General features: G+C 39.7%; 2 protein-coding genes and 8 non-coding genes across 10 annotated transcripts in view; 1 reads left to right on the top strand and 9 right to left on the bottom strand.

Annotated features, from left to right (window-relative positions):
• Positions 1 to 167: 167 nt before the first annotated feature.
• trnal-caa (transfer RNA leucine (anticodon CAA)) lies at positions 168 to 280 on the bottom strand. Its single transcript has 2 exons — positions 243 to 280; positions 168 to 212 (listed from the first exon to the last, which is right to left on the bottom strand). It is a non-coding gene; the product is annotated as a tRNA-Leu (tRNA).
• A 199-nt stretch (positions 281 to 479) lies between these two features.
• trnal-caa (transfer RNA leucine (anticodon CAA)) lies at positions 480 to 592 on the bottom strand. Its single transcript has 2 exons — positions 555 to 592; positions 480 to 524 (listed from the first exon to the last, which is right to left on the bottom strand). It is a non-coding gene; the product is annotated as a tRNA-Leu (tRNA).
• Positions 593 to 1,628: 1,036 nt separating this feature from the next.
• On the bottom strand, positions 1,629 to 1,741 carry trnal-caa (transfer RNA leucine (anticodon CAA)). Its single transcript has 2 exons — positions 1,704 to 1,741; positions 1,629 to 1,673 (listed from the first exon to the last, which is right to left on the bottom strand). It is a non-coding gene; the product is annotated as a tRNA-Leu (tRNA).
• A 199-nt stretch (positions 1,742 to 1,940) lies between these two features.
• On the bottom strand, positions 1,941 to 2,053 carry trnal-caa (transfer RNA leucine (anticodon CAA)). Its single transcript has 2 exons — positions 2,016 to 2,053; positions 1,941 to 1,985 (listed from the first exon to the last, which is right to left on the bottom strand). It is a non-coding gene; the product is annotated as a tRNA-Leu (tRNA).
• A 1,137-nt stretch (positions 2,054 to 3,190) lies between these two features.
• Positions 3,191 to 3,303, bottom strand: trnal-caa (transfer RNA leucine (anticodon CAA)). Its single transcript has 2 exons — positions 3,266 to 3,303; positions 3,191 to 3,235 (listed from the first exon to the last, which is right to left on the bottom strand). It is a non-coding gene; the product is annotated as a tRNA-Leu (tRNA).
• A 199-nt stretch (positions 3,304 to 3,502) lies between these two features.
• Positions 3,503 to 3,615, bottom strand: trnal-caa (transfer RNA leucine (anticodon CAA)). The gene is made up of 2 exons: positions 3,578 to 3,615; positions 3,503 to 3,547 (listed from the first exon to the last, which is right to left on the bottom strand). It is a non-coding gene; the product is annotated as a tRNA-Leu (tRNA).
• A 1,036-nt stretch (positions 3,616 to 4,651) lies between these two features.
• On the bottom strand, positions 4,652 to 4,764 carry trnal-caa (transfer RNA leucine (anticodon CAA)). The gene is made up of 2 exons: positions 4,727 to 4,764; positions 4,652 to 4,696 (listed from the first exon to the last, which is right to left on the bottom strand). It is a non-coding gene; the product is annotated as a tRNA-Leu (tRNA).
• Positions 4,765 to 4,963: 199 nt separating this feature from the next.
• trnal-caa (transfer RNA leucine (anticodon CAA)) lies at positions 4,964 to 5,076 on the bottom strand. The gene is made up of 2 exons: positions 5,039 to 5,076; positions 4,964 to 5,008 (listed from the first exon to the last, which is right to left on the bottom strand). It is a non-coding gene; the product is annotated as a tRNA-Leu (tRNA).
• Positions 5,077 to 5,694: 618 nt separating this feature from the next.
• Positions 5,695 to 15,857, top strand: pdp1 (pyruvate dehydrogenase phosphatase catalytic subunit 1). The gene is made up of 9 exons (XM_088327206.1): positions 5,695 to 5,792; positions 8,085 to 8,337; positions 8,419 to 8,586; positions 9,937 to 10,148; positions 12,033 to 12,114; positions 12,188 to 12,282; positions 12,373 to 12,541; positions 12,627 to 12,845; positions 15,315 to 15,857. Exons 2-9 carry the CDS (start codon positions 8,098 to 8,100, stop codon positions 15,684 to 15,686), a joined length of 1,557 nt encoding a protein of 518 aa, XP_088183332.1. The 5' UTR covers positions 5,695 to 5,792; positions 8,085 to 8,097; the 3' UTR covers positions 15,687 to 15,857.
• A 7,956-nt stretch (positions 15,858 to 23,813) lies between these two features.
• cdh17 (cadherin 17, LI cadherin (liver-intestine)) overlaps positions 23,814 to 27,347 on the bottom strand; it is a 40,992-nt gene continuing 37,458 nt past the window's right edge. Inside the window, exons 16-19 of the mRNA XM_088327201.1 lie at positions 26,361 to 26,585; positions 26,164 to 26,274; positions 24,286 to 24,402; positions 23,814 to 24,200 (exon numbers count right to left, since the gene is read on the bottom strand). Coding sequence (XP_088183327.1) covers positions 24,121 to 24,200; positions 24,286 to 24,402; positions 26,164 to 26,274; positions 26,361 to 26,585 — 533 coding nt within the window. The 3' untranslated portion in view covers positions 23,814 to 24,120. The remainder of the gene's footprint in view (positions 24,201 to 24,285; positions 24,403 to 26,163; positions 26,275 to 26,360; positions 26,586 to 27,347) is intronic.

Genomic DNA, 27,347 nt, shown 5'->3' with positions numbered 1-27,347 from the left:
ACCAAAAAGATGTCCTGGTTTTGTAAGAAACTGGTTGTCTTGCCTAACTTTCCATTGTGACTTTATATGATGTCCAATTTTGCGCCAGAAGTAGTCATGGACTCGAGCCACTGCCCATGCCCCGGCAAAATTTCCACATATAACTAGGTAATTTTGTAAAAAGCACATGTCAGGAGGGGGATTTGAACCCCCGCCTCCATTGGAGACCAGAACACCCATACCAATTGGAGAAGGTAGACAACCTTGAGTCTGAAGCCTTAGACCTCTCGGCCATCCTGACTTCTACACTTCCTTATTCAGTAAGGGCCTTCACCAAAACGATGTCCTGGTTTCGTGAGAAACTGGTTGTCTTGCCTAACTTTGCATTGTGACTTTATATGATGTCCAAATTTTGCGCCAGAAGTAGTCATGGATTCGAGCCACTGCCCATGCCCCGGCAAAATCTCCACATATAACTAGGTAATTTTGTAAAAAGTACTTGTCAGGAGGGGGATTTGAACCCCCGCCTCCATTGGAGACCAAAACACCAATATCGATTGGAGAAGGTAGACAACCTTGAGTCAGGCGCCTTAGACCGCTCGGCCATCCTGACATCTATACATTGTTATTCAGTAAGGGCCATCACGAAAAAGATGTCCTGGTTTTGTAAGTTCAAAATCTACACAAATAGCAAGGTAATATTGTAAAAAACACATGTGAGGAGATGGATTTGAACCGCCGCCTCCATTGGGGACCAGAACACCTATAACGATTGGAGAACTTAGACAACCTTGAGTCTGGCGCCTTAGACCGCACGGCCATCCTGACTTCTAAGCATTGTTATTCAGTAAGGACCATCACCAAAAAGATGTCCTGGTTTTGTAAGAAACTGGTTGTCTTGCCTAACTTTCCATTGTGACTTTATATGATGTCCAATTTTGCGCCAGAAGTAGTCATGGACTCGAGCCACTGCCCATGCCCCGGCAAAATCTACACAAATAGCTAGGTAATATTGTAAAAAAGGACATGTCAGGAGGGGGATTTGAACCCCCGCCTCCATTAGAGACCAGAACACCCATACCAATTGGAGAAAGTAGACAACCTTGAGTCTGGCGCTTTAGACAGCTCGGTCATCCTGACTTTTAAGCATTGTTATTCAGTAAGGGCCATCACTAAAAAGATGTCCTGGTTTTGTAAGAAACTGGTTGTCTTGCCTAACTTTCCATTGTGACTTTATATAATGTCCAAATTTTGCGCCAGAAGTAGTCATGGACTCGAGCCACTGCCCATGCCCCGGCAAAATCTCCACATATAACTAGGTAATTTTGTAAAAAGCACATGTCAGGAGGGGGATTTGAACCCCTGCCTCCATTGGAGACCAGAACACACTGCCAATTGGAGAAGGAAGACAACTTTGATCTGACGCCTTAGAACTCTCGGCCATCCTGACTTCTACACTTCCTTATTCAGTAAGGGCCTTCACCAAAACGATGTCTTGGTTTCGTGAGAAACTCGTTGTCTTGCCTAACTTTCCATTGTGATTTTATATAATGTCCAAATTTTGCGCCAGAAGTAGTCATGGATTCGAGCCACTGCCCATGCCCCGGCAAAATCTCCACATATAACTAGGTAATTTTGTAAAAAGCACATGTCAGGAGGGGGATTTGAACCCCCGCTTCTATTGGAAATCAGAACACTCATAACAATTGGAGAAGGTAGACAACTTTGAGTCTGAAGCCTTAGACCGCTCGGCCATCCTGACTTCTATACATAGTTATTCAGTAAGGGCCATCACCAAAAAGATGTCCTGGTTTCGTGAGAAACTGGTTGTCTTGCCTAACTTTCCATTGTGACTTTATATGATGTCCAAATTTTGCGCCAGAAGTAGTCATGGATTCGAGCCACTGCCCATGCCCCGGCAAAATCTCCACATATAACTAGGTAATTTTGTAAAACGCATATGTCAGGAGGGGGATTTGAACCCCCGCCTCCATTGGAGACCAGAATACCCATACCACTTGGAGAAGGTAGACAACCTTGAGTCTGGCGCCTTAGACCGCTCGGCCATCCTGACTTCTACACTTCCATATTCAGTAAGGGCCTTCACCAAAAAGATGTCCTGGTTTCGTAAGAAACTGGTTGTCTTGCCTAACTTTCCATTGTGACTTTATATGATGTCCAAATTTTGCGCCAGAAGTCGTCATGGACTCGAGCCACTGCCTGTGCCCCGGCAAAATCTCCACAAATAGCTAGGTAATATTGTAAAAAAGCACATGTCAGGACGAGGATTTGAACCCCCGCCTCCATTGGAGACCAGAACACACATACCAATTGGAGAAGGTAGACAACCTTGAGTCTGACGCCTTAGAACTCTCGGCCATCCTGACCTCTACCCTTCCTTATTCAGTAAGGGCCTTCACCAAAACGATGTCCTGGTTTCGTGAGAAACTGGTTGTCTTGCCTAACTTTCCATTGTGACTTTATATGATGTCCAAATTTTGCGCCAGAAGTCGTCATGGACTCGAGCCACTGCCCATGCTCCAGCAAAATCTCCACAAATAGCTAGGTAATATAGTAAAAAAGCACATGTCAGGAGAGGGATGTGAACCCCCGCCTCCATTAGAGACCAGAACACCCATACCAATTGGAGAAAGTAGACAACCTTGAGTCTGGTGCCTTGGACCGCTCGGCAATCCTGACTTGTAAGCAATGTTATTCAGTAAGGGTCATCACCAAAAAGATGTCCTGGTTTTGTAAGAAACTGGTTGTCTTGCCTAACTTTCCATTGTGACTTTATATAATGTCCAAATTTTGCGCCAGAAGTACTCATGGACTCGAGCCACTGCCCATGCCCCGGCAAAATCTCCACATATAACTAGGTAATTTTGTAAAAAGTACAAGTCCGGAGGGGGATTTGAACCCCCGCCTCCATTGGAGACCTGAACACACATACCAATTGGAGAAGGTAGACAACCTTGAGGTCTGAAGCCTTAGACCGCTCGGCCATCCTGACTTCTATTCATAGTTATTCAGTAAGGGCCATCACCAAAAAGATGTCCTGGTTTTGTAAGAAACTGGTTGTCTTGCCTAACTTTCCATTGTGACTTTATATGATGTCCAATTTTGCGCCAGAAGTAGTCATGGACTCGAGCCACTGCCCATGCCCCGGCAAAATTTCCACATATAACTAGGTAATTTTGTAAAAAGCACATGTCAGGAGGGGGATTTGAACCCCCGCCTCCATTGGAGACCAGAACACCCATACCAATTGGAGAAGGTAGACAACCTTGAGTCTGAAGCCTTAGACCTCTCGGCCATCCTGACTTCTACACTTCCTTATTCAGTAAGGGCCTTCACCAAAACGATGTCCTGGTTTCGTGAGAAACTGGTTGTCTTGCCTAACTTTGCATTGTGACTTTATATGATGTCCAAATTTTGCGCCAGAAGTAGTCATGGATTCGAGCCACTGCCCATGCCCCGGCAAAATCTCCACATATAACTAGGTAATTTTGTAAAAAGTACTTGTCAGGAGGGGGATTTGAACCCCCGCCTCCATTGGAGACCAAAACACCAATATCGATTGGAGAAGGTAGACAACCTTGAGTCAGGCGCCTTAGACCGCTCGGCCATCCTGACATCTATACATTGTTATTCAGTAAGGGCCATCACGAAAAAGATGTCCTGGTTTTGTAAGTTCAAAATCTACACAAATAGCAAGGTAATATTGTAAAAAACACATGTGAGGAGATGGATTTGAACCGCCGCCTCCATTGGGGACCAGAACACCTATAACGATTGGAGAACTTAGACAACCTTGAGTCTGGCGCCTTAGACCGCACGGCCATCCTGACTTCTAAGCATTGTTATTCAGTAAGGACCATCACCAAAAAGATGTCCTGGTTTTGTAAGAAACTGGTTGTCTTGCCTAACTTTCCATTGTGACTTTATATGATGTCCAATTTTGCGCCAGAAGTAGTCATGGACTCGAGCCACTGCCCATGCCCCGGCAAAATCTACACAAATAGCTAGGTAATATTGTAAAAAAGGACATGTCAGGAGGGGGATTTGAACCCCCGCCTCCATTAGAGACCAGAACACCCATACCAATTGGAGAAAGTAGACAACCTTGAGTCTGGCGCTTTAGACAGCTCGGTCATCCTGACTTTTAAGCATTGTTATTCAGTAAGGGCCATCACTAAAAAGATGTCCTGGTTTTGTAAGAAACTGGTTGTCTTGCCTAACTTTCCATTGTGACTTTATATAATGTCCAAATTTTGCGCCAGAAGTAGTCATGGACTCGAGCCACTGCCCATGCCCCGGCAAAATCTCCACATATAACTAGGTAATTTTGTAAAAAGCACATGTCAGGAGGGGGATTTGAACCCCTGCCTCCATTGGAGACCAGAACACACTGCCAATTGGAGAAGGAAGACAACTTTGATCTGACGCCTTAGAACTCTCGGCCATCCTGACTTCTACACTTCCTTATTCAGTAAGGGCCTTCACCAAAACGATGTCTTGGTTTCGTGAGAAACTCGTTGTCTTGCCTAACTTTCCATTGTGATTTTATATAATGTCCAAATTTTGCGCCAGAAGTAGTCATGGATTCGAGCCACTGCCCATGCCCCGGCAAAATCTCCACATATAACTAGGTAATTTTGTAAAAAGCACATGTCAGGAGGGGGATTTGAACCCCCGCTTCTATTGGAAATCAGAACACTCATAACAATTGGAGAAGGTAGACAACTTTGAGTCTGAAGCCTTAGACCGCTCGGCCATCCTGACTTCTATACATAGTTATTCAGTAAGGGCCATCACCAAAAAGATGTCCTGGTTTCGTGAGAAACTGGTTGTCTTGCCTAACTTTCCATTGTGACTTTATATGATGTCCAAATTTTGCGCCAGAAGTAGTCATGGATTCGAGCCACTGCCCATGCCCCGGCAAAATCTCCACATATAACTAGGTAATTTTGTAAAACGCATATGTCAGGAGGGGGATTTGAACCCCCGCCTCCATTGGAGATCAGAACACCCATACCATTGGGAGAAGGTAGACAACCTTGAGTCTGGCGCCTTAGACCGCTCGGCCATCCTGATATCCATACATTGTTATTCAGTAAGGGCCATCACGAAAAAGATGTCCTGGTTTTGTAAGAAACTGGTTGTCTTGCCTAACTTTCCATTGTGACTTTATATGAATTAATTAATAAATGACAAAGAAAACAAAAAGTAAAGTTAAATTAGATTTCAGGAAAATGACCGCTACATCTTTTGTCAAGTTCTATGTTGAATTGTTGAATGCAGAAATCCTCGTTTATTCGACATTTTTGATCTCTTTCACCCGTAAACAAAATTTCCCCCGCTGAAGTTGAATATAGTCACGTGACGGGGCTGCTACTTTTGATTGGTTAAACATGGTAGTGCCTGGCAGAGTTCTGCACCATAAAATACAAAATTTCCCAAAACGTACTCAAGTAGGTGTAACGGAGTAAATGTACTCCCCACGTCTCGGTATAATAATACTCCGTAATTTGATATAGTCTGTGGTCTGTGCAGCCCTTTGAGACTCCTTCTGATTTAGGTTGTCAGAAATAAACATGACTTAAAAAATAAAAATGCCATATATTTTTCGCGTCTTATTTTGAAAGTCAATGTTTGCTTCCTCTGCGTCATCTTTTCCTGAGCTGTCAGCGCTCAACCAATCAGCTCTCACTTTGCGGTGCGGCGCTGGAGGACGTCGACGGCATTCAGCCGATGGCACTTGGGCACATCAGTCATGAGCTTTAAAAACTTGTTTTTATTAAAAAATACAGGTAAGTTTTACCAAGCCTTCATAGTTTACATAATTAATGACGAATACAGGGTTTGTCACGACATTTTAGTGAGTTTTGATAGAGTTTGTCGGGTTTTAGCTAAAGTGGGTGTAACCCTGAGTCTGTTTAATTTTTGTTAGCTGTGCATTGCTAGCTGACGCGTTTCCATGTTTATTGACGACTTCACTTTGTTGCATTTAAAACTGGCGGCCATTTAAAAGTCATTTATTTTGTCATAAACACCAAAAAACTGTTATTATATGACACCCCTTCTCTGTTAGCTTGCTGAACGTTGTCTTGCCAGCAAATATGGCAACTTAGCTATATGTCACGTCTCCCAGTGGCCACCCTGACTCAATTTAGGTTAGTGTTTATAGGGGACACAAAAGGCAGGGTTTTTGTTACTGTAGCATCTGCAGGCTTTGCGCTCCAGGCATAGTTTCGATTATATAACATTGAAACGTAAACCGACCTGCAAAAGTCCTGACCCACATCGAGGATTTCTCACCTTCTTCGAGCTATTCTGAGCAGACCGCCTGACCCATACTGTCGTGCAACTAAATATTAAGTTACGGACTGTCAGTGTTTGTTTCACTTGTTTGTTTTGTTTAGATGGAGAAATAAATCTAGGGCTGCCACAAACGTTAATTTTAATATTTAATGGAACAATTCGAGGTAAACCTACAGATTACCAATTGCAAACCCCATATTCTAAGACATATAAAAATAACAGTTTAGAACTTTCTTTGTCAATAATAATAACGTAAAGAACACTATTTACAAGGAGATCAAACATGGCTTTTAAGGTTAAACACGCAATTCCAACTTAAAAGAGAAAAGTGAGACAAAAGGATTGTCTTGATATGTAGGCAAAATGATTTAAAAGGTCAGCTACCGCAGCTTCCCCGTGTGGACTTTGCATGTTCTCCCCGTGCCTGTGTGGGTTTCCTCCGGGCACCCTGGTTTCCTCTCACATTCCAAAAACATGCATGTTAGGTTAATTGGCCGGTCCAAATTGTCCCTAGGTGTGAATGAGCGAGCGAATTGTCTGTCCCTATGTGCCCTGCGACTGGCTGGCAACCACCTTGTGGTGTCCCCTGCCCACTGCACGAAGATAGCTAGGATGGGCTTCAGCACCCCCGCGACCCTACTGAGGATAAGCGGTGCAGATAATGGATGGATGGATTTAAAAGGTATTGCTTGGAGAATGGCACTAAGTTGTAAATGAGTCGTGACAATAGTGCAACATATTGCAATGACATTTAGCAGCCTCATTTTTCAAAAAGAAGTAGATGAATAAGATAAGAAACCCATTTTTCCATACATAGGCAGAATATATATATGTTTTCAATCTTTTGCACTTGTCTAGGGTGGATAAATGAAACCCATACTGTGCTGACCAATATCATAGATTTCTTCAATTTACCAAATATTTTTTTCAGACAAATGCAACTTTTTTTTTTGAATCAAGTATGTTTTTCTATTACGGAAGGTAACACAAATTTGTCAAAACAGTATTTACTGAAAAGCTCAAAAATGGAGCACTTGTAATTTTTGAAATTATAAAATCACTAATAGACTATTCAAATGGGTGACTATTAATTGGTTTACTGATTAGCTATCACATATTTCCTTTATATACTATGATTGGATCACAGGACAGCACACAAATACTTTTGTTCTGGTGTTCTGATGATTTGACTTTAAAGGAGCTGTATTGAATTTGGAACTTTTTTTAATCAGTACCACAATCTCTTGGCTTTTGTCATTATTGCAGCCTATGTCAGGTTGTTCAAGATGTGCATGCAAGTACCTGCCTTTCTTACTCAAACTTGTATGAACTTTTTTTCTTTTCACCATACTTTGGGTTTGGGTTGGCGGTTGGACTCTTCTTGATGCAGGCCTTTTCTTACTTTTACATTTTTATGCTAGACTCACAAATGTAAAGGAAAAAAACACCCTCATTCCTCCCTCGTAATTTGTTCTGGCCCGAACAGCTCTGCTAAAAGTAAGATGAAAGCAGATAGGCACAGTGGAAAATAAAGCATAAGGGCCATTGTTAACACATACTTCATAGGGAAAATATTTAATTTTCAACTTTTTTAAGGACATATAAAACAACGCACCCCACCTTTAACCTTTGTGTCTTAAGCCTGTGTTCAACAGCCAATCTTGTGTTTGACATTTTTGCAACGTAGAATTGAACATTTAGAATATTAATGTCTTGCAGTATTTTTATTCGCTGCACACCTCCCAAATGGACTGTATGTACATGTTTGTCGGTTTCTGCAGAGCTCTGTCTGCCATGCCCGTGATGTCACATCTATTCAGGGGCTTGCCTCGGGCGAAGCTTTTTTCCTCCAATGTGCTACCATGCCTACACTGCCAGGTGGAGTCCATAGCACCGCGACATTTGTCCAGGCGTCCCCGCCGCATCAGTCATGCTCCTTCAAGATGTTACCAAACCACTTCAGCACTCCACAGCTACATCCTCACCCCACCGCAAGTCAACTCCATCCTCAAAGCCAATGAGTACAGCTTCAAGGTTAGCTGGAGACAAAACACTGGCGGCGCCTTTATATGTTTATATGATATAACTGCTATCATTTTGGGCGGGTGCTTGTAGGTCCCGGAGTTTGACGGCAAGAACTTGTCGTCTGTGATGGGCTTCGAGAGCAATCAGCTTCCAGCAAATGCTCCGATCGAGGACCGCCGTAGTGCTGCGACTTGTCTGCAGACGAGAGGAATGTTGCTGGGTGTGTTCGATGGCCACGCTGGTTGTGCTTGTGCACAGGTAGAGTACACAATTTTATCAGAACATTCAAGGCAACTTTTATAATGTAACTGATTTATTTGCAACCCTTCATGCTATTCCAAAACTGAATAATAGAATATGTTTGGTTCTGCATCAAGGTTATTATAGCTGATAAAACCCCAAATAAAACCAAACATATTTAATCAATGCTTCAAAACAAAAATGTGTTTAAAATTGCATTGTGCAAGTCTAAATATATGTTATGTTTTGTTTTCAGTTATCATGATCCCTTTGTAGGTTTTATTTAAAATATTTTCAGTGATACTGTTTGGGTGTAAAATTGTTTGAGAATTGTATTTTTCTTTAAAATGTCTTATTTCATGACGTTTGTGTTTATTATCATCTTGCACTTTTTGTAAAAATAATAAAGCCAATCCTAAACTTATTATATATATTAGTATGAATGCTCAAAATATTATTTCAGACACCTAGTCATTAGTACTAATATTGATACTGATGCTACACCCCCAAAACCCAAAATAATTACAATTTTCTTCACTAATACCAACAAATGACAACATATTTTTTGCTTAAAATCCCTTGAAATTGTAATATTTATCTAATATTCTATATATTTTGTGCTTGTCAAATGGCCACAAGAGGGCAACCAATACCTGTGTTTTTTTTCTCGCCCACCCCGTACCGTAACCTAGATAAGACTCAAAAATATTGAAGTAATTAAATTTGAATAAAGCCTTCAGAAAAAGAAATGATAATTTTCAATAATTAAGTATCACAAACTAATTTGAACCTGTCCCATAACGACACATAACAGTTCGGGTGACCATATGCATTAATGAAAAATAATTTTATCCCTCTTACATGGTTTGAAAAACTCCGCAAACATTTAAAATGCATGGGAAATAAATACAATTCTTACTTTAGATGCTCAATATGTTTTTAAGAGGCAGAGCCACCGGTAATGTACGTGGACTTTTATTTCCTTAAACTATCTCACACAATTTTAGATGGTAAATGGTCTGCATTTATATAGCGCTTTTCAAGTCAATGAAGACCTCCCAAAGCGCTTTACAATGTGCTTTACACGTACCCATTCACTCACACACTCACACACCAATAGCGGCCGTGCAGCCATGCAAAGCGCCGACCTGCTTTAGCACCACTTTTTAACACAATGGGTATTGTTTTGGGAAACGGAATTACGGTAAATGTGTTTTAAAATCTGACTTAATGTGTAAAAAAGTCCAAGCTGTCTAAATGGTTTCCATATGTATGGTGACTTCACCAGCCTCCCAAGTGCATTTAATAGTCAAAACTAGCTGTTGTTTCTCTCCCATAAAGCTGTGAGCTGTTTTGTTTTTTTGCCAGGCACTGAGTGAGCGTCTCTTTTACTACATTGCGGTTTCTTTGCTGCCGCACGACACACTGTGCGAGCTGGAGGCGGCGGTGGAGGCGGGCCGGGCGCTTAGTCCTATTTTGCAATGGCACAAGCACCCCAACGACTATTTCAGTCGGGAGGCCCAGACGCTCTACTTTAACAGCCTCCGTACGTACTGGCAGGAGCTCATCGATCTCAACAAGTAAGACAAACCAGAAAATAACATGATACAGTAAAATATTGAAGGGAAAGCAAGTTCTATTCATTTCATTCTGATTTTATAGACCCTTTCATTTGTCTGTAAACATTGTGACGTATCCGGGTTTAGAGGCAAAATAATCTCCGCGCCGGTCAAAACACTGAAAAAACAGGCTTTTATTTCTGCTAGTGTGGTGTTAAAATGTCCTCATGTTGTGTGTTTGTGTGCCAGAATCGAAGAAAAAGCATTGGTGATCATACATTGAAGTTTTACAGGATCCCAGCGGACACTTTTGATAAAATAAGAGACTTGTGGATGCAATAAAGCGAAAAGATTAGACCGAGACAATCATAAAAAATGTTCAGGCTGCACCGTACGCTTGGTTCTGTTGAGTATATATTACTTGTCATTTTGGCAACTTGTTATTTTCTTAGTTTAAGAGAATAACAAAATATTTTTCCGATCTAATAAGTAATATGTGGGTCGATAGCAACAATCATAAACGTTTATTTTCTCTTACCTGATATGAAGTGTGCAAACCACAGTATTTTTGATGAGTGCCTCGGTACAATGTTTCCGCTTTAATGCTTTTACTAAAACTCTCTTCTTTTTCTTGAATCAGGAGTGTCCGCAGCTATCCTGTAAAACCTCAATTTATGATCTCTTACGTTTTTTCTCCGATGATGGCACACAAACGCACAACATAACATTTTAACACCGAACTAGCAGAAAAGAAAGCTTGGTTTCTACAGTTGGTTTACCAGAGCAGAGAATTTTTTTGCCTCCAGCTTCGACTGTGACGTCACATGTGACCTAGGCTATGAAAGGGTCTGTTACGTTAGTGGAAAAGGAGTTAAAGAGACACTGTGTAATATTTGACCTGTAGATGTCTCTGCATTGGTTAGTGCAACCGAAATAAAGTGCTACAAGGGTCATTAAAAAACAAACTCAGAAGAAAATACCCAATATAACGATTTGCAATAGAATATTTAAATAGTGCTACGGGAAATACACACTGTAATAAAATGGGGTAATACGCAAATGTGGGGGTGGGGTTTAATGTGGGCTTTTACTACCCCGGGTGGAGTTAAAGAGCCTCACGGCTTGAGGAAGAAATGATCTCCTCAGTCTGTCCGTGGAACAAGACTGTGACAGCAGTCTGTCGCTGAAGCTGCTCTTCTGTTTGAAAATGATATGGTAGGATATCCCTTAAAATTGTATAAAAATCATGCCTACCGTAGAAAAAAACTAAATATTTTCTAATTGTCAAAAATATCAGATTATTGATCTCATCTTAATGATTATTTTTCTAAAACGTAAGACTTTTTATGAAAATTAAATGTAAAATATACAATCGTAAGGACTAAAACAAGAAAATTTAACAAGGAATGATCAGATCTCTTTTTTTAGTTGCATAAAAAGGATTGGACAATAATGTTTAAGATTGAGAAAAAATGTAACCTATACAAGTATTTTTGCTCATTTAGAGAATTATTTATACTATAACGGAAACATTTTTAATTCAAAAAATGTAATGAGCAAAATTGTCAGAAATTCTGGCCATTTCAGGTATCATTTTTCGTCCTTTCCAGAAAATCAGGTAAAGGATATATTGAAAAGGCAAAATTATCTGCCAGGCAATAGGATTTTCTATTATGCTGCATAGAATGTCAAATTATCAAAAGCTCTGGTAAGAGGGTATATGGCTTGAAGAAATCACCCTCTGTGTTAAGGAAATGACATGAGAAAAATCACAGACCCCTCTATTCTTTTTATATTGCTTGTGGGAAATGTTCCATAATCACTGCTAGGGTAACACATTATTCTCTTATTTAAATAGAAGGGGATTCTGCACTTTTTGAGCTCTGATGTAATTTTCTGCTTTAGCCCTGGCGACGTCCCCGACACCAGCGAGGCGCTGATAAACGCGTTTAAGAGGCTGGACAACGACATTTCATTGGAAGCGCAGGTGCAGCCACCATTACAACAAACTTTACAAGCATTCGTTTTTGTTTCATTATTTTATTTTTGCCATCTGTCAGGTTGGAGACCCGAACGCTTTCCTGCACTACTGGGTTCTGAGAGTAGCATTTTCTGGGGCAACTGCATGCGTGGCTCACATCGACGGAGCTGACCTGTATGAATAACACCGTCAAATTTAGCTTGTAGTACAAACGTTACAGGTCATGTTTACATTTTCATGCAAATATCCCTTTTGGTCTTAAAGGCACATAGCGAATGCAGGGGATGCCCGGGCAGTGCTCGGTGTACAGGAGGAGGACGGTTCCTTCACCGCTCACACGCTCTCCAATGATCACTGCGCCCAGAACGAGGACGAGGTCGCTCGTATTCGAGGGGAACACCCGCCCTCAGAGAGGAAAACGGTCATACGACAGGTGCGACATTTTCTTCACGCAAAGCTCTGATTTCTTGGGACGAATGCCCTTCTCATTCTTTGCTCCCGCTCTATTTTATGGTCAGGACCGTTTGCTGGGTTTGCTCATGCCTTTCCGAGCATTCGGCGATGTCAAGTTCAAGTGGGGCATCGATCTGCAGAAGCGAGTGCTGGAGTCCGGGCCCGATCAGCTGCACGAAAACGAGCACACCAAGTTCATCCCGCCAAACTACCACACGCCTCCGTACCTGACGGCTGAGCCCGAAATCACTTACCACCGGCTCCGACCACAGGATCGCTTCCTGGTAAGAGGAGTTACTTTGTTTGGTACCCCTGCATATTACACCATAATTATATTTTAAAAAAGGTCAGAAAGTTTATCCAACTGGTTCCTAACAACAATTGTTTATCAGTACCACGTCAGTCCTGTAGGTGGTGGCATTTCTTTTTACTAAACAGTTACCTACTTTGCCATAACGCCCACCTTGACATGCAAACAGACCGATTCAGTGGTAAATAGAAAAGGAATTCTTCAATCTGAACCTTTTAGATATGAAGCATAACCAAACATACATCACACACATACAGACACTACCCTACTTAAGGACGATCGTTATTAAGTTGAATTTGTTTGTAAGTTGCTTCAGTGCTATATTTTGTATGTTTAAGGTATATGTAAGTGTGATCAAGGCTTGTATAAGTAACCTGTATTGTTTTATACCAAAAATTAAACATTTCATATAATATGCTCTATAACAGGGATCGGGAACCTATGGCTCGCGAGCCATATATGGCTCTTTCTATGTGTATCTGTGGATCAGAGACAAATTTGATTGCATGCAAAATTTCTCCATCTTGTTCAGAACTTGAGTTGTCTATCCTACTCAGGTACACGCAAAGCCAAACCAAAGCTATATAACATGGTATTACTTCGCAGTATACAGTATATAGGGCACGTTTTTCACTACAATTTACAGTCAAGGTGTCACACAAAAAAAGGGGGAAAAAAAACTCGTTTTGGCTGTACAACGCTAAAGAATCCTTTATATAAAAGTTCACTATATAATCTGTGTTCAGATACCTTATGATGAATCCACAGAACTGTAAATACGCCAAAGCACTGGAAGAGAACTTAGTCATTTGATTGGGTGAGTGGGAGGGATGGGTGGAGCTATGCAAAAAGTGCAAGCACTCCCTCCCATCTCTCGCCCTACGCCGTCTGCGCCAAAAGTGAGCTCATCAGGCTCCCTGTTTGCAGAATGTTGTGACGTTTTTACACAATAACTGCTTGCATCTGGTTTTGAAACCAATATGTATGAAAAAAAGGGTCAAAAGGAGTTTAACCGATCTTGAGTCATTGCAAGAAAGAGACAAGTTTAAAGTGGTATGTTTGTTGATTTTGGGACAGGGGCTCTGGCATTATTCTCTTTTCATAATTTTTATCAAATCATCAAAAATAAATGTGCTGAAGACTAACATTTTGTCTGGGGCGCGGGTTTAGCAATTTAGTAAATTTGTCTCATAATATATGGTGTGGCTCTTTCCCAAAATAAAATTAATATTTTTTGCTTTTATGGCTCTTTGAGTCAAAAAGGTTCCCGACCCCTGCTCTATAAAGTTGAGTTCAACTTACTTTTGGAAGATGTGCTTCAAGAGGTCCTCCTGCGTATAAAAAAGTGGCCGAAAAAAAGCAACTCGACCATTTTGCAACCACATCAAGCTTTCTTATTCCACTTTCATTTCAAAAGGAACGACCAAATTGAATGGATACACGATGTTTTTAGCGAACTGGAGATAATATAGACAGTATAGAATGTTTACACAAACTAGGAAGAGGATGCAGATTTTTTTTTCTTCCGGGTGGGTGCTGTATTACCTCTCACAGCGACACCACACGCCGGTAACGGCGGAAAGAAGTACTACAATGTCCTTTACTCGGAAAAAGATGCACACAATACAAATTCTAACTTACAGCAATGTCCGGATATTTTTCGACATCCCAAAGAAAAATGTTCGTATCTAACGTTTTGCGTAAGTTGGGGAGCGTCTGTACTCTGGGATTAATTAGTACTGAACCGCCAATTAACAATTTCTTTTTGACTGAATGAAAATCACTGAGAATCTACAGTTACTAAGCCACAGTTTAATATATATGCAGTGAACCACTGACCCTGACTTTACCTCAAGTGTGTCTCTTACCAGCATCTCCGCCTATCTGTCTTACTCACAAATAAAATAACTTTTTAACCAACTGATAAACCAAGAAAATCAAATGCTTACCTAACAATTCAATTGAGAAACTAACAAAATACATTATTAAATCAGGTCTTATTTAGCTAATGAAGTATTTCAATGGTTATCTAATAATTGGAACTTGAATTTAAACAGCATGTCTTTTCATAAATCTACTTACCAGTAAACTTCGCAGTTAGAGGTAAGACTTTGAGCTCAAGCCCGGCCCGAAATTCGGGTTTAATAGTTGGCCAAAATCCTTCACCACTTCTCGTTTCCTCTCAAAAGTTTTCTTGGAAACGTGTATTTTCAAGAAACTTGAAAACTTAGCAATGATCAATGATTGTTGTCTATGACACAATTGTAAAAACTACAAGTATTTTTTTTTCTAATGAAAAATGAGGGTTAAAGCATGCTTTTGATGTGCCCTGTGCCTATTTTGCTACAGAGCCGCATTTTTCTGTAGGCAAAAATGTTCTGGCTTCCCATTTGAGGGGAAATGTCTGGTCCTGAATGACTTAATGCCAATCTCCGCCCTGCAGGTCCTGGGTTCCGACGGGCTTTGGGAAACCCTGCACCGACAGGAAGTAGTGCGCATCGTGGGCGAGTACTTGACAGGCATGCACCAGCAGCAGCCGCTGACGGTGGGCGGCTACCGGGTCACCTTGGGCCAGATGCAGGGCCTGCTGCAGGAGCGCAAGGCCCGCGTGTCCTCGGCCTTCGAGGACCAGAATGCCGCCACTCACCTGATGCGGCACGCCGTGGGCAACAACGAATTCGGCACAGTGGACCACGAACGCCTCTCCAAGATGTTGTCGCTACCCGAGGAGCTTGCCCGCATGTACCGCGACGACATCACCATCATCATCTCGCAGTTTAACCCGCACGTTATCGGAACAAGGCAGGGGGAGTAAAACGCACACTCAAACAAACACTCCACTCTTCATATGCTTGCCTATATTGCAATATATTACTTTATTTATAGGGAAAACATTTGTAGCTCCAGACTGACTACACGCACACACTATTTTCTGTTACAACTTTATTTTGTACCAAAAGATCTCAACTGAAAGTAACCCCTCCAGGAATTCCAAAGAGTAGAAAAAAAACACTAGGGATTCACCGTAATGCAAATTGGAGGTTGAATCATAATCCTAAAACCTTCAAGTCCTTTCGTGTAATTTGCAATATAAAAACGGAATGTGTGTATGTAAATAATAAATGGATTGTGTGTGAAATTTTAAAGATAAATTCATGTACACAAAAGCAGCCTTTTTACGTGGTTGATCTTATAAAAGATCTTTTGTACTCCAGTCACTATGTGAAATAACAATTATTTGTTTTTATCCAAAAATGATTCGAATTTCCCCATGATTGAATGATGTAATGTAAATGGTTTGGATTTTAAGGGTTCATTTCATCCATTAGACCAGGGCATAGCAACAGGTGTCTCTTTAGCACTTCTTAGTGGCTCCCTGGCACTTTTTCAAAAATGCTAGATTATGGAAATTTATATGGTTTCTGTAGAAGTACACACATATCCAAAATATTAGAAAAGGCCATATTGGACAAAAATAAATATATGTATAATATTGGATAGCTTACCCCAGCATTGGACGAAATAAAACAATAATCAATGCAACTTTTTTTTCTCATCAATGAAACTTAATAAAAACAAGCAGAAGGAGGGCAAGTCTCATTCTCTCCGCACCTTTTGTCTTTATACCTCATTTACAGATTAAGATTTGTAAACCTCAAAAACAACAGCAAAAAACACTGTAAAATAAACAAACAAAAACAAAACATTGATATCTCTCAGCAGATTGCATGGTCAAGTAGTCAAATACAGCAGATACGTCTATTGAGTGAGTTGCCACATATGGAAAGAAAACTAAGGATGGAAATATCCAATGCATACAGTACTCATAAAGGCTGTCACTGGTAAAATTCTTTCCCTGTAGTAAGTGGCTATGTACTTTAACAGTTTAGCACTTGCGTAGCACTCATCATCTCTTATCAAAAGTGAGCAGTTTTTTTAATGTTGTGTCTATTTATTTTTATTTTCAAAAGCACTCGAGTTATAAGTACTCCGTGTGTCCTGACGGACGAAATACTCTCAAAGGTATCGGTATGCAAAATGAAAGGTTTAGCAAAAATCACTAGAACAAAGCTATATTGGAGTAAAGAAGGAAAACAATCCCCAAACTAGTCAATGAAAACATGTTGTTTGTGCTCAATTTGTCAAAACAGTTTGTAATATAAGTGAAGCATCACAACCCGCTTGTTTTTAGTCAACTCTAAACTTTCCACCCAAAACTTATCAGCTTCAGAAAGCTGTGATTGGTTGCTAAGTGAGCCCCCCCCCCCAAAAAAAAAAAAAAAAATTAGGAATCTAGTCAACCAACACATTTAAATTATAGGAGAAAAATTCAGAAAATAAATACAAATTTAGCTTTGGATTTCACAATCCCCTTCACCAGAAAACATTAAGTGAATAACAAATTGAGGAAATGTGTAATGCATCCCCAAAACAGTTTTTAGTGTTTTAATTAGTGGTCCTCCATTTGATAAAAACTCTGTTTGTTATGTTGTACTCGAGTACAAGGCTGTTTCCACTCAATTTGTTATGAGCATCCGCGCCATGGCAACATGCGAAACTGTTTGTTAGAGACTTTGGTTTTGCTGTCTTTCTGAGAACTCCGTGTTTTGCTTTGTATTTAAATTACAGCCTGATAGCCATATGTCATTGTCTCAGTTGAATATTTATTCCATGTTACATTACATGCATTTTTATCCACTTCGGTATATGTGTACGTTGTTATCGGGTTCTATTTTCTTTATGGTGAATAAATACCAGAAAAATGCTCTGTGGTTTTCTGTCTCGTGTTGAGGCGGTGTTTCTCAATTCCTTTAGGTCATGATGGGTTAGATGGTTAGGGTAAGACTGTTAGAGTAGTGTGTTTGGGTAGGGCTAAGGTTACAGGGGTTAGGGTTAGAATAGGGTTTGAGAATCAGTGCTATGTTTATTGTTGTACCGTACCGTTTTCTTTGTAAGAGAAGATATCATCCAAAAAATGATAAGGCTCCTGGTAACCTTATTGTGCGTCAAAATTCTGTGCTTAATACAGACTGCTTTGTGAGAGCGTACTAATAAAGAAAGACGCATAATGTGACCTTATTTCACAGACAATGTGTATATATTTACCAAGCTCTTTTGTAAGTCATTAAATTGGAGTCAGTGGGTCATGATTCCTATTAGTGTGTGTCAGAAAAAGAGGCCACACAAGCGTGTAGGACACGCAGCATTCATTCTCTCATAACGGGATAACACTTTTCTTGCTTATGTGTGTGGAATGAACTCAAATCGTACACAAAGAAGTTGTTATGTGATTTCCCTGTGTTAAATATTATTTCAAAATTGGGATCAGTTGGTGACATTTGAAACCATGAATTCCTTCCGAGTGAACGGTTATATTGTAGTTCTAATGGGTAGTCTTTTGGGAAAATATATTAAAACTGCATTTTATATTTCAATTTATTTATTACATTTATTTAGCATATTCATCATTTCATCAAGTTTATGGAATGAAACAAGCTTGTAAAAACATCCAGAAGGTCTTTGCTGCCTCAGGACTTACTGTAACGTCAAATAATTCCATCTATAGACATGTAGGAACAACAACATGCATTTGAACGCTATATTATTCTAACAAAAATGAAAACTGGTTGTCTTTTTTAATTTACATTAAAGTGGTTACTTGGCTTAGTGCAGAAGAAAGGCCTTTTTTCTTTGTTCACATCAGTGTTTTGAGACAGGTAAAAAGCTAAACTGAAATCAACCGTTTTCAGAAATTCTATTGTAACAGAATATTCTGGGCACAAATGACTACAGGACAATGGCTTGCAGGATATCCAAGTGGTCTGTCAAAATGTCTCACAATTACTTTATACTGAGCAGGCGATGATAACAAAATTTAAGAGATAGTGGAAACATACCTACTTCACACCAGCCCTTTGTCTAGACCGAGTTTGCCAAGTACTGATAAAACTCAAGGCCTTCTCCTACCTGCAAACTGAAAACTTGAACCAATGTATAGACAGAACTATCTAAATGAAATAAATCACAATAAATTCTCAGCACATGTTGTTGGACTGACTACCTCCCTTGAAATAATGCTACCAGACCGTGCCAAGATCTCCACTCATCTCATTTGGCTGTGTTTTGGAATTCTAGTTCTGATGTTTTGTTTAAACACCGCAGCAACAAAATCACCTGCATTTCTGGATCGACCACCTATTTGTTCACATGTAGAGTAGTAGTTTGAGCATCGAGTTTGTACTATTATTATTATGTAATAGATTGCTAAAACATTCATTTTGCTAACTGAGTTTGTAAAGAGTGGCCTGCATACAAGCAGTGTCTGAAACTCGTGACAAAAAGTTACCGGACAGCAAGGCAGACAACTCTGAAAAGTTGCCTGCCCAGCCATAAAGTTGCCTGCCCCATTTTCACAACTTGAAATGAAATAAGATGACTAATAGCAAAAAAAAACCCAAAACATTATTGCAAAGTATTAAGGATTGATAATCAGAATATATAACAGAACAACACTTTAAAATTAAGTTTATATAAATCAACTTATAACATTCATTGCATGTACATGACATCGCTGTTTTCCCATCTGCCATCAGTATGTACCTGTATTTACTCACAGGGTTGGGTAGGGTTACTTTAACTGGATTACTTTCAATTACTTTTGGATTACTCCAATACCAAATATGCTAATAAAAAACAAAAGAAACTAAATATGAATAAAATGATGACTCACAACCTGTGGTAAGCTTTCTCTCCTAGCTTTGATTTCCGGCAAAACTAACATAAAATGCGACAGAAACAAAATGAAAATAAGTCCAAACAGCTTGCCAACATCATTTTTGCCGTTCCAGGTATTCCGTTACTCCCCAAGCCTGTACAAAATTTTTGAATTTTATTCATATTTAGTTTCTTTAATCTTTTATTAGCATATTTGGTATTGGAGAAATCCAAAAGTAATTGAAAGTAATCAAGTTAAAGTAACCCTACCCAACCCTGTTTACTCATCTTCATTCATGCAATGTTTGCGTTGCGTCGTCTGCTACAAGCCACGTGAACTCCTCTTTCCACGATGCTTTTAATGTACATTAACGTTTTGTAGGGTCATAAATTTTTGTTAGAATATTTCTTCTGGGGCTGAGGTTTTGGCTTGATTCCTAACCACTTCTCCATTTTTCTTGTGTTTTCTGTGCGGCTTCTTTGGAAAATGATATGCAAATGCATGACCTTATAAAGCTCGGGAAAGTCCGAAAGTACAAAGTTATTCGATGCAGGCTTTTGATTGGCTGGCGAGTATGCAAATTGCTGAACGAACCGAAATTCCAAAATTTCCAAACCGACCGATAAGTTGGAAATCGGAATAAAGCATATGTTCAATTTTTGGGGGGGAGGAAAGTTGTCGGGGACCTGGGCAGACATGTTTTGTAAGTTGTACGCCCGACATAAAAGATGCAGGCCCCGGGCGTCCAGGGAGACGTTATTTCAGACACTGATACAAGCCTTGAGAAAATGCAGACATTTAGTACTGTAAACTTTCCACCGTCTTGCAGCACTCACGAACTTCACGTGGCCCGTCATCGTGAGCAGAGGCACATGTGGCTTTGGCCCGTGAGTCGCCGCATGCGTTTATTTTTTTCCTTTTTCTTGTCAATGTCTCAAATTGGTCATCGCAGCTTGGGCTTCACAATAGCCGTCGCACTCCGTTGTTTCAGAAGACGTGACTCAGAGCGCTGACGCTAGGGCCTTGAGTGCTCTGTGACAGACGGCTGCTGAAAAGAGGGGGAGGCCAAATAGAATGACTGGAGCGTGCGTGCCCACTTCAAATGTTGATTGAGATGTAACAATGCGGGGACAAAAGCTTTCCAGGAAAAAGGGGACATGCTCTCATATTTCAGGATTGGCTCTCACACTTGCACCTGAAATGCTCTCTTACAGGGGTCGGGAACGTATGCCTCGTGAGCCGCATACGGCTTTTTTTCATGAGTCCATCTGGCTCGGAGATGAAATTTGGGATATGGTAACCTTCTTTATAACCATCCAAATTTAGTGTATGCGAAGCCGAAGCAATGCAGTCATGCTGCCTCAGGACCAGGACAACTTGCAGAATTCTAGTGTTTACCAGAAGATCCTGAAGTAGAACGTCCGGCCATCAGTTTCATGTCCCTCAAACTCAAATTGTCTTGGATCATGAAGCAGGACAACCATTCGAGGCACACCAGTGGATCAAAACAGAAAACAAAATGAAGGTTCTAGAGTGGCCAAGTCAAAGTCCAGATTTAAACCCAATTGAGAGGCTGTGGTGTTACCTTAAACAGGCAGTTCATGCTAGAAATCCCTCCAAAATTGCAAATTTGGAACAATTTTTTAAAGAAGATCGGGCTAAAATTTCTCCACAGCGTTGTGAACGACTCATTTCCAATTATCATAAACATTTGATTTCTGTTATTGCTGCCAGAGGAGTCCCAACTCGCTATTAGGTTCAGGGAGAAATTACTGTGCCTTAATAAATTGAAACAACAATTCAAAACTCCATGTTTTATTTCCTTGGGTTGTCTCTGTGTGATATTAAAGTTAGTTTGATTATCTGAGACCTTTGTGAGTGGTAGAAATCAGGAAGGGGGCAAATTATTTTTCACGGCACCAGATACGACTGCAAGTAAAAACTCAAACTCAGAATGAGGAAACCTTAAAAAGGGGCCTATAAGTGTGTCTTAACCCCAGATTTTAACACTTCCAGGGGCAGAGCATTTCACAGCACCAGGGCCCGAATGGAGAAGGCTCTCGAACTCTCAGATTTCTTCTTGGCTCTTGTTATCACTAGTAGACCCGGGTTTTCTGAGCGAAGTCTCCAGGCAGGAACATAGGGGGGAATTTAATCAGAAAGAAATGAGGGTGCAAGTCCATGCAAAATGTTTGTATAATCCCGAAAAAACCCTAAGTTCACATCTTAAAATGACAAGGAGCCAGTGCAAGATCTTTTTCAACCACAAATCAAGCAAAGTCCTCAATTTATGCATCGAAATTTAACAGCAGAGGATGTCCTCTATCAGACAGGCTACAGTTCCCTTTCTCTATCGTTGTCACGTCACTGCAGTTTTCCTTTAATTCTCGAGGAACGATTACAAGGTAAATAGAATTTGGTCCGTTACTGCCACAACCACCAATGACATAAACACAAAAAGACGATTTCTGTGTTGCAATCTAGCACTATTCTCCACAGTATGGTTGCCCCGTCATATAGAAACGCGACTCGGCTCTCATTGGTGTTTTCTTTTGGCACTTGGAATAAGTACGTGTTCCTTTTCTTTATAGCTATCTTACTCTGTGGTAGTTGCAATCTTGAATGGTCTCACGATCCGAAAAAACCTTACACAAAAAACCTGGATTGGAGCTAAAACGGCAAAGCTGAACATGATTTTAGTTGTGAGAGCCAAAGGCGTCAACGCAACCGGTAATAAGTGTACTCAAGGGTACTAAAATGCATGTCAAAAGCTTACATACTTAATGTTGAAATGTTTTGGGTCATAAACATTGGTGAAATACACTTATAGACAGTATTGAAATGCTTTCACACGTCCCGGCAAAATTCATAAACACTTGTCAAACGTTTTTCACAACCCAGTGTCTGTGTTTATAAAGATAGGTAAGAGATGCTCATCGACAATACTGAATTGCTCTCATAAGCACATATCAAATGCTTCAACATACATGTGAGAAAAGCTTCCGTACATACTGGTAACCCGTGTCTATAAAAGCTTTTTACCATTATGTATGTAAGCGTTTATGTGACTATTTCAGTACAGTTAGTGAGCGTGTTTTCCAAATATTTAAAAACCAGTTTGTTTGGAAGCATTTCAGTACATTCATTAGCATATTTCACTAGTGTTTATGAACCATAGGTTTGACAGTACGAATGTAACTTTTTGACATTTGTTCATGAAATCATTTCAATACTATTAGTGAAAGTGTTTTAACTATTTTTATGAACACAAACGTTTCACCAGGTTGTATGGAAGCCTTTGACGACTAAGTATGTAAATTTTTGACATGTGTTTATGAGATCATTTCATTACTGTTTCTGAGCATTTTTTTTAATAAACACAAACGTTGGACCTATGTTTGTGAATTAAAATGTTTTACCTGGAAGTATTTAACCCTTTGGCATGTTTATGAGACCTTTTTTTTTTTTTACAGATTTTGAGTGTATTTTGCCTTTCTTTATGGACATAAACATTCCATTAGGTTGTCTGTTAGCATTCGACCCTTAAGTATGTAACTTTTTGACATGTGTTTATGAGATCATTTCATTACTGTTACTGAGCATTTTTTTAATTAACACAAACATTTGACCAGGTTGTATGGAAGCTTTTGACATGTGTTTTTGAGACAATATCAGTACTATTAGTAAGCGTATTTTACTGGTGTTTATGAGCAAAAATGTTTAAGAAGTGCATTTGGAGTACTTTTTATCAGTACTTTCCTATGTTTGTGAATTAAAATGTTTAACCTGGAAGTATTTAACCCTTTGGAATGTTTATGAGACCATTTCTTTACAGATTTTGAGTGTATTCTACCTTTCTTTATGGACATGAACACTCCATTAGGTTGTCTGTTAGCATTCGACCCTTAAGTATGTAACTTTTTGACATGTGTTTATGAGACTTCATTACTGTTTCAGAGCATTTTTTTTAATTAACACAAACATTTGACCAGGTTGTATGGAAGCGTTTGACTCGTAAGTATGGAAGCTTTTAACATGTGTTTCTGAGACTATTTGAGTACTGTTCGTTATGCATCTTTGACCTGTCTTTATGAACACCAACATTTCACTCTTATTTACATGAGCATTTCCAGTGCACCTGTAAAAGCCAATCCTGAATTACGGCACCCCCATACCTGCGTGGCCACGCACACAAAAAACAAAGAAAAACAGTCAACAGCAGCTAAATATGGCTCCGTTTACTTTATTGCAGAAAAAATCCTTTTAGTTAACACAAAACAACACAGCATGTTAAACATTGTTGATTTCACTTGTACGGACAGAACTGGAGCCACATTTATAAATTAATACATGATTAATCCTGTTTTATGAATGATGTACAACAAGAAACCAAACCGCTGCCTGCTAAGCAACCTTCTCCTTCACTTCAATCCCAGTTAAAATAGTGCTTTGACATATTTCAGAGAGTGAGTTTGTATACATTTGTACATGTTTTCCTATTCCTGTCATTCGTCCTCCCACCATAATGTCGTGTTTACATTAAAGCGTCCTTTTCCACCTCGCTGTTTTTACTGCGTTTACTCGAGCGTTTGATGACAATGATGAAGATCAGAGCTGGGGAAAAAAAAAACGAGGGGAAAGATTATTTTCAGGAATAGATAGAGAAGGAGCGACATGGTGAAAAGGGTTTAAAACTGACCGCAGAATCCCAGTGTTCCCACTATGATGCCAACGGTGGGCCCCATCCCGAATTTGAAGCCGTGCACGCCTGGAGCCACGTAGCAGTAGCCGAGCTCCGTGCACGTGCACACATTTACTGCGAAGAATGGAGAAAAAAATTAGGATACAAAGATGGTCTATTTTCATATATATATATTCAAAGTGTTATTCCCTGCCACTCATGTGTTTGGGGTGTAATTTCACCATTGACAAGTAGATGGTGACACAGAGTTCAAGAGTGAAATTTTGTGGTATATTTTTTTAATATATAACTCACAATTATTCAACATGTCAAAAAAGGAGATGAGTATTTTTGGAATAGCAACAACAATACGCATTTACAAATAAAGAAAATTGTACACATTTACGAATAAATCGGATCAAATCATCCTAGAAGGGGAAATTTTTAGTGTTTCTTCGTTTTCTTCATGCTGAAGTTTTAAGTTTTTCCTTGCCCTTATGTAAGTTTGAGATCAAGGGATGGTGTAATAATAGTCCGTAGTCTGTACAGCTCTTTAGAACTTCTTGTGATTAAGGGCTATACAAATAATTATGACTTGACTTGATAAATGTGCTATATTACTTAATTGTACTATTTTGGGGTTTAAGGTTAAAATAAAAAATATAACGTCATCCATAAAATTAGCAATTTTTTCCAAGCAGATGGTAGATCATTTTTCTTATCCCAACAAATAGTCGGAAAAAAAAATCTTAAATTTCAATAACCGATCGTCATATTTCAAGAACTAATCATATTTTACTTGAAAAATAGGTTAATAACAGTAAAATTGGGGGAAAAAAAGTATTCGATAAACTCTTCTCTGCTAGTGGTCCCAAAATATTTTGGCATGTTTTGCACCTCTAACAACCAAAAATTCCCTTGAATTCCTAAAAATTGTCACTTTTGTTTGTGAAAAATTCCCCCCAAAAAAGTGGGGTAATTCTTTTAGACCCTAAATAATATGATTGTTTAACACAACCTAAAAGAAAGTGGGCCTATTGTTTAGAACACCCAATTTGGTCAATTTGTTTTAAACCTCAATTTTTTTATTTTCATTCTATTTTATTCAAAATAAAGATTTGGATGTTTGGTACCATACAATAATAACTGAAATTTTTATTCTTAAACTATATATGTATATATTTAATTTTACATTTAAAAAAACATATATTTTTGGCATTTGATTCTTTTTTTCATGTTTTTTACATTTCTAAAAAAATATACTTACTTTTTTAATTTATTTTTTATTGTATTATCATTAATTTTCCAACATCTTTGTAAAATGTTTCTGTTTATTTTGTGAATTAATTTTTAAAAATATTTTTATTTATTGTGTATATTTAGTGAAATATATGTTTTCTTTTACTTTTTATTATTTTTTTTGATTATTTTCTATTTTTAATTTTTCTATATCTGTTTTTTTATACTATAGTGGCTCAGGAGGTAGAGCGCCCGTCTTGGGATCAAGAGATCACAGTTCGAATCCCGGCTCCTCCGTGTTACATGTCGAAGTGTCCTTGGGTAAGACACTGAACCCCTAATACCCCCAATAAGCTGGTAAGCGCCTTACATGGCTGCACGGCCGCGATTGGGAAATGTGAAGCACACTGTAAAGCGCTTTGGGAAGTCTTGACTTGAAAAGCGCTATATAAATGCAGATCATTTCATTTCATTTCGTTTCATTTAAAAAAATGTATAACGTATGATGACAATAAAATGTAAACCCAATATAAGACTGCAGTATGGTTGGCAAAAATGGATCCAAATAGTGCATTGATTTGTTTTAGACCAAGTTTGGGTGATTTTTGACTCAAGTAGTTTGTTAGTATATAAACTCGAAAGTTTCTCATCACCGACCTTCAAAAGGCTGCGTGACTCCCATCCCGGCGTTATCTTTGATGTTGATAGGCAGAGTAAACGTTTTGTCTTCTGTTGGCGTTTTCTTCAGGATTAGCTTAGCCGTCGTTCCTGCGACACAACGGAAGAGCACGATGAAAAACGGCAAAGGAACTTAAGTTGGGAGTATTGGTGGGTATCTTGTCTAGGTTTGCTACCGTCGATGGTCTGCAGTTCCCAGTTGTGGGATTTCTTCCCGAAGGCGAAGCCGAAAGTGAAAGGCTGCGAGAAAGGGGCATCGTCTCCGTCGTGCGCCCTGATGATGACCGGCTCGGGTTTGGACAAGCACATGAAGGCCTGCGTGTCCTTCAACTTGGGGACGTTGTCGTTGACGTCCAGAAGCCTCACCGACAACGAGCGCTCCTCGAACTTCTCGGGGTTGTCTGTTGAGCAGAATTCTTACGTCGTTTCGTTGACTGGTGACTACTGTCTTTTGGCTAAACCAGATATCGGTCACCCAAAATGTTAAAAGAGCCATAACGGACCAGGAAAACGAAAAAGGAAATATGTCTGGAGCTGCAAATTATGGTAAGCCTTATATATTCCCATTTTTTTTGAATAAACACCAAAAGTTAAGTTTAAGTTAAGTTAATTTATCATGTATTTAAACTGTTCGGAATATCCGTGTCTTACTTTTCCTCTTACAGAAAACCACAGAAAAAAAAAATATATACATATATATTTAAGGCAGCACGGCAGCGCAGTGGTTAGCGGGTGTGCGGCACAGTTCTAAGGTCTTGAGAACCTCCTGTGTGGGTTCAAATCCAGCTACCGGACTTACTGTGCGGAGTTTGTATGTTCTCCCCGTGCTTGCGTGGGTTTCCTCCGGGCACTCCGGTTTCCTCCCACATTCCAAAGACATGTATTTTCAGGTGGATTGGATTGGTCCAAATTGTCCCTAGGTGTGAATGAGCGAGTGAGTTGTCTGTCCCTGTGTGCCCTGCGATTGGCTGGCAACCAGTTCAGGGTGTCCCCTGCCCACTGCCCGATGATTGCTGGGATGGGCTCCAGGACCCCCGCGACCCTACTGAGGATAAGCGGTGCAGCTAATGAGATGAGATGAGATATATATTTCATCCCCACATCTATTCCTATTTTCAACCTTCTTGAAAACGCTCCACGGAGCCACTAGGCCAGGGCATGGC

The sequence above is a fragment of the Urocampus carinirostris genome, chromosome 2 (assembly GCF_059441175.1).
Source record: "Urocampus carinirostris isolate Australia breed hairy pipefish chromosome 2, RoL_Ucar_1.0, whole genome shotgun sequence".
Lineage (NCBI taxonomy): Eukaryota > Metazoa > Chordata > Actinopteri > Syngnathiformes > Syngnathidae > Urocampus > Urocampus carinirostris.
Note: the sequence above shows the minus strand (reverse complement) of the source record. Positions and strands in the feature narration are given on the sequence as shown.